Source organism: Hemicordylus capensis, chromosome 1, assembly GCF_027244095.1.
Source record: "Hemicordylus capensis ecotype Gifberg chromosome 1, rHemCap1.1.pri, whole genome shotgun sequence".
Lineage (NCBI taxonomy): Eukaryota > Metazoa > Chordata > Lepidosauria > Squamata > Cordylidae > Hemicordylus > Hemicordylus capensis.
This window is the reverse complement of record NC_069657.1, coordinates 288,317,949-288,329,971: the sequence shown is the minus strand read 5'-3', so window position 1 is coordinate 288,329,971 and position 12,023 is coordinate 288,317,949. Positions and strand designations below refer to the sequence as shown.

Sequence of the window (12,023 nt, the reverse complement as noted above, 5' to 3'; positions counted from 1 at the left end):
TTTTGTAGTCTTTGGTTTTGCAGTCTTTATGTTCCGACAGTTGTTTGGTGTGCAGGATTGGCTAGCAATAAGGGCTTCACACTTATGGAGAACACATTTTACATACAAATGTGTATATGTATTATATAGAACATGAAGGTATGGAATTTATTTTCCTTACAACCTGAAAATGTTTTTAAGTCCACCAGGGGGTAAGAAAAAAATCCTTTGGGGAATGCATGGGATACTAATGGGCCACCTCTATTCTAGTGTACTCAGCACACTTACTGGCTGACATATTGTGCAATATTACATACAATGTACTTGAAATGTAACATTTCCACAGTTGCATGCAAGATAACATCAAGATATAAAGGCATTACAGGCAATAATGGGCTGGATGAGGGATAATAAACTGAAGCTGAATCCAAGCAAGATGGAATTGCTTATTGTTTGGGATCATGATCTGCAAGACGTGATAGAACTTCCTGTTCTGGATGAGGTTACACTCCCACGGAACGAACAAGTTCATAGTTTGGGAGTGCTCTTGGACCCGGGTCTCACCCTGGTGCCTCAGATTGAGGCTGTGGCCAGGACCGCTTTTTACCAGCTGCAACTGATTTGACAACTCCACCTGTTTTTTGAGGAGAATATCCTGAAAACAGTAGTACACCAGCTGGTAACCTCCAGGTGGGACTACTGCAATGCGCTCTGTATGTAGTTTGGCAACTTCAGTTAGTTCAAAAGGCAACAGCCAGATTGGTCCCTGGGATACCCCAGAGAGACCACATTTTGCCTGTTCTTAAACAGTTGTATTAGCTGCTGATATGTTTCCAGGCAAAGTACAAAGATCATTAAGCTCATTAGGAGGGGTCCATCTTCGGGTGCCACTGGTTCATGTGATGGTGATCTTGGATTGGGCCTTCTTAGTTGTCACTCCTAGGTGGTGGGACACATTCCCCATGGATATGAGAGGATTGTCTTCCTTGGAGGCCTTCAGGAGAGCCTTAAAGATCCACCTTTTTGGCCTGGCTTTTAATGATATCTAGTTTTAATATGAATTTCAATCTGCTTTTAAATGTTCTTTGATTTTATTTATGTGCCTTTTATTTTAATATAAACCACCCTGAGCCACTTTAGGAAGGGCGGTATATAATTCAAATGAATGAATGAATGAATGCAATCATTGTGCAAATGCAATTGTGAAATTGAAATCCATTATTTCCAATGGTCATCAACTGCACAACCACATTTCATTTTTGCAATTATTGCATTTAGCACAACAGCACTCTAGCACAAATGTGCAAACATTGCATTGCAAGGTGCATGTAAAATTGAGCAGTATATCAGCCACTGAGAAAATATGTCAGTTGAGAATTGCTGAAGCTTGCTGGCAGCTCTACTGGGCGTAAATGGTCTATTGTCACTTTTTTCATTCATTAGATCTGCAAAGACTTAAACTGTCAGAGGCCTGATAAACCTTTTCTCTGCTACCTGCCCAGAACAGCAAAAACAGCCATGTAAGTACCTGATGGGCTACCAAACATGGCTGATTTAGCTTGGTGAGTCACAAGTTGTTCAGGCCTCATCTAGAAAAATCGCATTGGCAAACACCTTCATTTTCCTGGCATCCAAAGGACATCCAGGGAATTCTTCTAGTTACTCAGGATTATTTCTGGAGCAGATTTTGTGGTGAGAGAGTAGGAGGGAGATATCTTTCAGTAACACCATCTGTGAAAGGCGTATGGGGTATGGTTCCATATAAACATGGATCTTATGAACTCTCATTTGACCACCTTTCCCCCCCATCTTATCCACTCTTATCCACTGGTCTTTACTCACATGGAAATACTTTTTTTTTTTCTGTTGGCAAGAGTTCTCTAGAAAGTCTGACCCAAATCAAAGCAAGACTGAGGCTATATAATATTCAGGAGATGACTTATCTTCTCCCCCCGCCCCTTCAAAATACAGTCCAAATTACAGATCTTCAGAAAGCATATTGGTGATTCTTATAGAAATCTATCTTCTGAATAAAATAGGAATGAAGAGAATTTCTGTTCCTCATAAATTTACAGGTAGGAGATAAAATTCCTTTCCAATATGCTAAACCTGCCTCATTATATTGCTACCCCAGGCTGTGATGTGAAGTTTTAAGAAATAACAGGCAAATGATGCTTTGGTTTTCTTCGTCTTCATGTAATAAGCAGCTCCTCTCCCTCTTTTTCTTTTTCTTTATCCAAAAACACAGAAGGGAAGACAAATCTTCTGTCAATATGAGCAGGTAAGAACTAAAAATAAATAAAACCGATCTATTGCTTTTATTTTAAATCCCTTTTGAAGTGACTTATATCAGAGTTGCATTGAAGATCATGCTTGAGGCTCCATCACGACATTTCTTGGTACTGCTCACAGAAAGTGAATGACATTTTTTTGATTCTCTTTTAAAGTAATGCCTTACCATTTTAAAAGAAAGAAGAAACTCCGTAAATTCAAGCAGGTGCTTTCCTGCATCAGTTTTATTGGGCCATGTCGTGCAGTGCTCTTTCTTCAGCTCTGGCTTATGCCTGCTAGGTAATGAAAAGCAGCTCCATTTGTTCTGAATTGCTACTGGTAGAAAGAACCCAAGTACACCAGCTCAGTTATGAATAATAATTCATAAAATTACTGGCTGACTTACAGAGCAAGGATGCCCCAGTTCAGTGGGAGAGCAGCCTAACAGAACTTCCCAAGTACTGCACTGCTGCAGCAGGGAACTGGCAGTTTTTGATGCCCTCCCCCTTCTCCAGGAAGCCCTCCGTCCCACCTGAAAATACGTCCCTGAGTGTTGTGCAGACCTCAGAGTTGTGTTTTTGAGTGGCACAAAGGGGTTCCTGGAGAAAGGGCGGGTGTCAAAAATTGCCATTTCCTTGCTACATTGGTACAGTTGGGAAGTTCTGTTGGACTGTGCTTTCGCTGCATCAGTGAATCCTTGCTCTTTCTGTCAGCTACTGCCCATGCAGAGAAGCAAGATGGGCAGTGGGAGAGTGATCTTGAAGATACTAATGTTGAATCCATAACTTCAGTATTATACATCAGTTATACCCTATTAGGAAGCAGGATAAGGACCATGCAAACAAGCCGCTTCCTGAGGTTCAAAACATTCAGAGATCATTCTGAGCTTCTAGAAAATCTTGTTTCTTTGAAGTTTCAAGAAAGGTTTTCTGGGTCAAAAAATGCCCTCAAGAAACTACTGCCCCATCTGTGCCACCAGTAGCATGAGGATAGACCAGCTTTCATTTTCTAGCAGTTATAAAGATAAAATGAACACATAAATCAACAAAGAGATTATGTCCACCTTGGTGCTGGTTCTGAGAATACACTTCTCAGCCAACTCAATCCATGTGATAGACATGAACACCCACATCTAACTCCCCTGCCCACTGCAAAGCGCACCATTCCTTAATCACATGGCAGGCACGGTTCATTTGAATGTCTGCTCTTTACACAGTCCAAATACTACTTTAAAGTCAAAATACTTCTTTGAAGTAGCCACTCACATACTGTGCAACACTTCGTTGTCAGCCTTGTAACAGAGCGTTTGTACAGTAGTGCAAGAATATTCTTGTGCAAGAGTACAGAATTGCGCAAATGCAGTTGTGAGATAGAGGGCTATAGTTGGCTGATGGAACTGTACACCATGTAGGCCCCTTGACTGAGGAATAGTGTGTTAGAGGGGCCTTGTCAGCAATATGGCCATTCAGAAGGGAAGTCCAGGAAAATAGTCCACAATACAAACTGGGCTGCAGAAATGAAACACGGCTCGAAATAGTTCTCTATATCAGGCTTGGGCTGAAAGCTGTCAACACGAGGGTTGACAAATGTTGTCTTCCAGAGGCTAACAGAAAGCTGTTGACGTGTTTTATAGTCCAAGCTGATAACTGTCAGCTGGCAGGGATTCAAGGCTTATCAGCCCTCTGCAAGAGGCGTTTACTCCTCCTGATAGTTTCCAGCTGTGCTCTTCGCCTTGTGACACGCCTTTGCTGTGTAGTCAGTGGGGGTTGCCTGCACAGCTCATCTTCTAGTCTGTCCGTCGCTGTCTCTGCTGCCTCAGACTGCTGTGCCTGCTCTGAAACATCAGCCGGACCTTCCTCAGCCGTCTCTTGGGGACTGACAGCCGGGCTCCACCCCTCAGGCACCTCTGCATCGGCTGAAGGGCTGTCAGCTTCCCCTTCCTCCTCACTATCTGAGATCGAGGGCACGACAGGCCTGAATGTTCATGACATGCTCACCTATTAATCATGCAGGGCAGGATGGACAGGAAAAGTATCATCTGAACTAAGCCTCTGAAACAATGCAAGCCCAGCATGCAAACATCAATGGGTGACTGCAGCCTTTCTTTTAGGTCTTTTTAATTACTTCATTGGCAAGAGAAAGTTAGGGGCCAGTTGCAAAATAGACTCATAAGCAACAATTACACATAAGCAACAATTACTTCCCAATATGTTCAGTTTCTGCTCTAGAACCTAAATATCCAAGGGTGGGTAAGGCCCAAGTATCCTAGATTGAGCAACAATATATTTGACAATGGATGCTGGATCAAATAGGTTGTAGTGTCTCCTTATCTTTCTTAGTATTTAGCTAACCTGGGCCAAGCCATCCCGTTTCAAAAATCAAACTCCTGCAGATAATAGTCCATTTTCTCTCTGGGTTGTTGCTCAGGAAATAAAGGCCAGCAAACTCAACCAGATGTGTGTGCAAGAAATAAAACTAAAAAGCCAACCCGCTCCCACAGATTTTCAGGATTACTCCACGGGCCACATGCTCTTTCCTACCCCCTTTCCCTGAAGGAAAATTGATCAGAATTGCATAAGCACAATCACATTCATATTCAAAGAGTAAAAAGTCCAAGATGAAACATTCAAGCACATAACCCCCTGTAGCGGATTTCCAGCATTTGTCTCAGAGCGAGCCTACGTGAGGGGAAGAAAAATGCTGAATCATCACCTCTGTGCTTTCTGAGCAAAGACTTCTCCCTAAACCTTCTTGTAATCTTGATAGGATCTGGGCTGCCACCACCACCCAATTATCAACAGAGTTTCACACACACACACACACACACACACACACCAGACTTGAGTGGAAATCCCAGGGGAAACTCTCCTTCTTTTGCTGTTGGAATACAAAAACCTTCCACATGCAGGCTTATACATGGTGAGAAAACTGGTAGTATCTGAATGTATGAGGCATGTTGCACTGATAAACCCCCTTCCCACCTCCCTCTTTCCTGAGTTAAAAATAAACTCTGAGAGGCTTGCAAAATGCAAAGGACAAAAAGGAAAAAAAAATCTTTATTCAAATGCTGCAGACTGCTTCAGTCTGAGGCTCTCTCAGCTTTTAGTTACAGGTAAAGCAAATACTCAGTAGGTTACAAGAATATTTCAAAAAGCATCCCAGATGATGTTGGGGTGGCACGTTTTAAAAATCATGGTTACCCAGTTGCAAAGAACATGGATGTAGGAAAATACAAAAGCACCTTTAAAAGCTTACAGATAGACCTCCTAGGACAGTATCAGGGATTTACAAAGCACACAAAATAAATATGTTTCTAACACAAAATCTGACTAACAAACTGTTCCCTAAGCTGAATCTACTCTTCCATGAAAACTCACCCACCATCTGATGAGAATCAAGCTTCCTGCAATCCTGTTTCTCAAGGAACTGCAGTTCCTTCCACATCCATCCTCCTTGCCCTCACCCCCAGCCTGCTTCTTTCTAACAAAGGAACCTGCTCTTCCTCTTCATGGCTCTCTAGGCCCCACCACCTGGTGTGCTGATTGGCTGATCCCTGGAATTCACCAGACTGTCAGTCATTACAGGTTTCACTTCCAGTTGATTCTTTAGGGGAGAGTTGGGGCTGTTCAGTGGCCGATCACTACATCCACTAAAGAAGATAAGCAGCTTCTTTAAATTCCGGGTGGCTTCTCTGGTGGATCTACACAGGATCATGAGGAATTTCCCCACATGAGCATTCACTGGCTGCATTCGCACATAACGTGAAACTGGAGGTTGACAGACCTGCAATTAATATTTTAAACCATGGATTGCATTGCAGATGTCCATCTAACCATGGTTCAGAAACCTCTGCTTTCAGGGCAGGGTGGCCCCTCCCTCCTTCTCAGCCACCAAGGCCATATCCCAGGCAATCTTGTGGTGCTTGCATTGCCAGACTGAGGGCAGGGCATCAGCATATTGTCCAGATGGCCATCATTGGCTGCGATCCCCAAGGGGGGGGGGTGTTGGCTTCATTAGGTGATGATAGTTTAACCCCTTCCTCACTGTGCTCCCAGCTATGTCCTTGCAATAAATATGCAGCAGAACATGGAATCACGTGTTAGTTCTTTGATAGGCAGGACTGCATCCACATGCAAGAAGGTTTGTGGGGGACACTCAACAAGACAGGGGTGCTTTATTCTTTAAATCCATAGGCTTTTGACTGGATGCGGGTGGTGTTGGGGTGGGGAGCCCGGGGAAGCCAGATAACCATTCCCCTCTCCATGGTTGCCAGACAACTAAGCTTTTCCTCCCTCTGCACCTGCCACTCTTTGAACCTAAGGATCCAAAGATCGACACACCACCAGGTTAAACAGAAGCAAGCTTTCCATGTACACCATGTACCCCCAGCACCATCCATTCTATATACAGCAAGTATTGGGGTGAGGTGGGGGATTCCATGTCCTCCCCTGCTCCATCCAACATCCCAACCCACAGATTGCCCTCCCTGCCATTGGCCAGGTCTTAGGGGAGAACTGTGCACTTGCATTTTGAAATAAACATATGCATTTATTTAAGACTTAGTTCACTGAACAGCAATACACTGGCAGTCTTTTTGCTTGCATGGCGGGGACAGGTGTTTTCAGTTGCTGATTCTGTTAATGCCACAACTGTGTTTGATGATCCCGTGCTACCATCAAGAGATTTAAGGGCGGGATGCTCTTCCAGCACCACACACCTGCCTGCCTTGGCAATGGGCCGGAGGGAGATGCTCCCGGGCATATCTTATAAAGGCTGATCTCACTGCCTGCGCCTCCCTGCTGCCATCAACAGTTCTCAAGAGCAGGGTCTCAGGGTCCTCCAGCACAGCATCTCTGTCTCCACCGGGCACCCCTCCACCACCACTCTCACCCTCTGGATGTGCAGGCAATAAGGATGTGCATGGAACTGTTTGGAGGCCCTTTTACGGGCTTCCGAACAGGTTCAAAAGACCGGCAGTTCAACTGATTCGAAGACAGGGGGGATACCTTTAAGGACTAGGGAGGATGCTCTTATCCACCCCCACCCTCCACCACACACCACTTTTCTTCCGCTGGCAATGCAGTTTAAAAGGGTCCGGGAGCAGTGTACCTCCCTGCTGCCCTGTTGTCTCCTTCGACCAGAAGTGACTGGTAGTACCCAGCGTGCATGTGCATGTCAGGTGCGAGAGAGTGAGCCAGATGTGCGTGTGCACTCACCCAACATGCACATGCACAACAGGTATTTCTGGTCACTTCTGTGCTGAGGAGGCAATGGGGCGGCAGGGAGGTATGCTGCCGTCCCGCTGGACCCCTTTAAACTTCAGTGCTTGTGGGAAAAATATGGTGTGGGGGAGGTAAGAGCACCATCCCCAGTCCTTAAAGGTATCTCCCCTCCACCCTTGAGCTGCCCCCCACCAGTTCAATGCACATCCCTAGCAGGTGAGTCCACGGGCTCCTCCAACAGGACGACTCCCCTGGGCTCACATATGTTGTGCAGGATGCAGCAGGCCACAATCACCTTTGGCACTAGCTGCTCCTCAACATCCAGCAAGATGTACAGGGTATACCACCGGGTCTTCAGCCTCCCAAAAACTTGTTCAACTACGATCCTCATGCTGCTGTGCCTGATGGTGAAGTTCCTTTCCATGGCACCTTTTCCATGGCACCTGTGCATGATAGGAGGTGGCCATCACTCCTGCAAGCTGGTCCCTGAATAATGCTGGCTTCACCCATCACCCACCCACCTTCACGGGTGAAACTATCACCCAGGTATCAGAGTGCAGCTTAGAGGTGAATGGGGAGGTCCAAGAAATGGCTGGGTCATGGCTTCTGCCTCACATAGAGTAGACATCCACAAACCACCCCATTGAGTCTACCACACCTTACAGGTTCATAGCATAGTAGTGCTCCCACCCTTAGTACTCCTCATGGTGTTGGGTGGGGAGTGCTAGAATTTTCACGTGTGTGCGATCTATACACCCAATGATGCCCAGGAGCCCCTTCTTCTTGGAACCCTGAAATCACCTCCTTCGGGTCACCCACATGGATCACGTCCTCCAGGAACATTTCCATCAGCAAGTCCACCACTTCCTTGACTATATTGCAGGTGGTGGAGGTGCTGATCACAAACCGCTTGCTCAGAGCTAGGTAGTTGCCATTGGAGGCCAGCTTGTAAATCATTATGGCAAGCCACTTCTGTGCTGACACCGCGCAGAGCATCACAGTGTCCTGCCAGTGGTGCAGAGGCTCCATCTTGCTTGCCAGAAAATCAAAGGTTCCCCAAGGCATCCTGAAGCTGCCCCCAAAACACTTGTCATCCCACTCGCCCACATCCTCCATTGACCTCCAGGTGCTATCGTACCTTGGCAGCACCCACCTCCTTTCCACTGTCCAGTCTTCCTGCGGGATGTGGGAATAAGAGGAGAGGGTCGCTTCATATCTCTGGGCTGTTTCAGTGGCTGCCCTGGAACGTACAACCAGCCTGTTGAATCTCCTGAAGACAGCAAAGAACCTTCCAGCCTCCTTACGGGCAGCTGCTGCACCTGTGGGACCCAAACGCCTTAGTGCCCACAACTGGCACCTCCTTTGTTGGTCTCTGTGTCTTGCTTCTTCCTCCATGGTGCTCAGGACCATCTCCACCACACTGGTGGAATGTGATGCGGAGTGTTGTGCCTTCCATGGCAAAACTGTTCCTCTCTTGCCTACAGGGAGGTTGGGTGATGGTGCATGCCCATGTGGCAGTTTTAATTGCGCATGCCACCCACGTGAGGTATTCAAGGGGCTTGCAGTGGGCATGTCCCCCCTGTTCTGCCTGCCCCCTATCTCACACAGAACAAGGGGGTGGTGTTCCAGAGAGGGAGGGGACTTCCATTCTTTGTGCCTTGTCCGGAGCCTGGTTTTGGCCAGCTGTTTGTGGCACTGGCCCACCCTCCCACTTCATGCCGACAAAGCTTGTGGGCATGGCCTTCTCCCTGTACATTCTCATAGAACTCAAACCCTTTTATGTCTGAATGTGTGTGGGCCCCCTCTTTCCCGCATGGCCTGAGTTCTCAGACCATGGATTCTCTCCTTGTCAGGGGAGCATGTGCAACCTGTGCAGGTAGCAAGAGCAAGCCTTTGTATTTCTGTCTCCCCCACCCAACTCTGCTTAGGACATGCTTTCTTTTTAAAACCTCCAAAGGGGCCCTAGATGCTGCCATGCGTATGCAGCCCCTCCATGTGTCAGTGCAGCATCCAGCATTGACAGGAACCCCCTTGTCCTTGGTGTGCTGGCAATGGTGTGTGGGCTGCAAGGAAGAAGTGTGCAATGGTTTTCAAAGCAAAGAAGAAAAGCTTGAATTCAAGGAACAGACAAAAAACAACACATCCTTGTTGCAAACTTCAAAGAGAAAATCAACCAACAGAGTTGATTGGGAACAAGTGAGTGTGAACATGGGACTAGAAGCTGGGGGGGGGGGGCTTGAAAGCTTGTGGTTGCAGGGTTTACAAACTATGTGGGAGGCCAACGCTTCCGTAAAGTGCCTTCTAAACACAAGGCAAAGCAAGCAAGGTGCAGCTATGCCCACCAGGTGGCATCAAACTGCTCAGGAGCATGTTGAGTGGTGAGCATATGTGGTGGAGGAGGATTGGGTGGAGATTTCCTCCGACTCCCCTCCACTCTGCTCTTGGGGAGCAGTGCTTGTGCATAGCCATCTCCCCCTGTGTCTCCAGTCTTTCCCTTCACCTCAGACCAGCCCAAGCATGAGTGTTGCTGCACAGTGCTCCCTTGCATGGTAGCCTTTTTTTTTTCTGCGAGGGAAGGAGCATGTGGGGGCAGTGCATTTCTGAACACGCACCCAGACACCCTTGGCAACCAGGCTCCTGGTTTGGGGTGGTGCACGGCAAAAGAACCTTGTCTTGGCAGGGGCCTTGCATGGTGGCAGCTGTGGGGCTGCACCAGAGGGCCCTTCTCCCACTTGCCTGAGACCCTGGGGTGTCTGGCTTGCACAGGGGGCATGGGCTCTGAAAGCACAGGGGTGCTGGCTTGCTGCTTGGACATGCCCATGGGGCTGATTTCCGATGACCCTGCATGTGTGGGGAGCTCTTAAGGGTGTCTCAGGCAGGGATGGCAAACGACCACCCTGCAGAACCCTGAAAGAATCCCTTGTGGTGGGCCAAGGGGTGTACAGGCCTGTGGGTGCTCCTGGAGGGGAGCAAAGAACTGTGCTTGTGCTCCCTGAGAGGCCAGAGTGGTTTGGGAATGGGCCAGAGGTGCGGGCATGTATGGCCCTGGCATCAACAACTGAGGTTGTTAGAGTGGCTGCTGAGTGGCAGAAGGTGGTGGATGATTGGTGAATCTAGAAATAGAATCGGACATGTGTTCGAGGTCGGCGGTGTACTGCTCAAACCTTCTCTCAGCCATTGTATCAGACCACTCCATGACACCCACTACTTTCCTCACAGTGAGATCTAAGACCTCTTCAGCGACCCGCACTGTGCGGTCAGACTCCTGTTTGGAGGCTCAGCTTTGACCTCTTGCAAGACCCACCTGTCTTCCCCATGCCTTTCCCCCTCCCTTTGGTCCATTTCAATTCATGCAGCAACTCACAGGTGGCCTTTGAGCTCCCAGCATGTTGCATTATTAGGTCCTTGGCAAGCTGGAGGTAGGGATGTGCACAGAAACAGGAGGGGATGGCTCAACGGTGTGGGGGGGGGTGCATCTTTAAGGGTGGAGAAGGGTGCACTTACCCCTCCCACTGCATTTCCTCCACTGGCATTCCGTTTTGTTAAAGCCCCTTGGGGTGGCAGTGTACCTCCCTGCTGCCCCATTGCCACATCTCCCGGAAGTGACCGGAAGTAACAGAGGAGCCTGCGTGCACTGGGAAACTAGCACATCCACCGTGGGTGAAAATCCACGGGCACCATCCCATCCCACCCCATTACCCCCACCCCTAAACACCATATGGCCATTTGCAGGAGACATGTCCACTCAACTGGTCAATCTGGTAGCACCCGATGTTGCTCCCCATGGGTGTGCTGGTGGGAACCTGCACCTTCCACCGCTATCTCATGTGCTGGCGGTCCCCAGGTGGCTGTGGTGGCCCCCATGCCATAGACCACATTAGGTAGTGTGTGAGCAAACATCTCCTCAGAAATATCTGTTGCCAGGATTTGATCTTGGGGGCTGCCAGTTCCAAGTCCTGTTACCTGAAGAATCTCACACTCCAGCAGGGAGGCCTGGCTCTTCTCATAGAAATGGTGTGATGGGAACAGTGGATGCAGGTCCGATATTTGGGCTTCGTCAGAGTCGATGGCACAGAGATCAGATTGCAGGAGACGTAAACATTTCTTTTTGAGGTGCTGCAGTCTCTCCTTGCATTGGTTAGCAGTATGCTGGTACCTGCAGAGAGCCATCTGGTTGGAGATCCAGCCGTAGGTGTTCTCACTGTGGAACTGTTTCTGTAGTTGGACCTGCACCCCCTAGCTTGTCCACAGTTCCACAAATGTCCTGGTCTCTTCATCTATCTAAAGCTTGGCACAGACCTTTTCAGAGGCATCCCCAGATTGATTGCTCCCCATGGCACTGGGGGTGCCAGTGCCACCATTTGATGGTGTGGCAGCAGAAGAGGGTTGGGACTGCCTGGCTGTTTGGAGCAACTTGGCACCTGCACCAAACTAGAAGTTTTGGGCCACCAAACACCCATGGTCACATGACTGGCAATCTGGGTGGGTGTATGCAATTGGCTGTCTGCCGTGTGCATGCTCGTGCAACACTAGACACATGTTGGTGTGTCC

General features: G+C 48.1%; 1 protein-coding gene across 1 annotated transcript in view; it reads left to right on the top strand.

Annotated features, from left to right (window-relative positions):
* LOC128340709 (uncharacterized) overlaps positions 1 to 12,023 on the top strand; it is a 44,955-nt gene that overhangs the window by 9,162 nt on the left and 23,770 nt on the right. The window contains exon 2 of the mRNA XM_053286203.1: positions 2,228 to 2,260. Within this exon, the coding sequence (XP_053142178.1) occupies positions 2,253 to 2,260 (8 nt within the window). The 5' untranslated portion in view covers positions 2,228 to 2,252. The remainder of the gene's footprint in view (positions 1 to 2,227; positions 2,261 to 12,023) is intronic.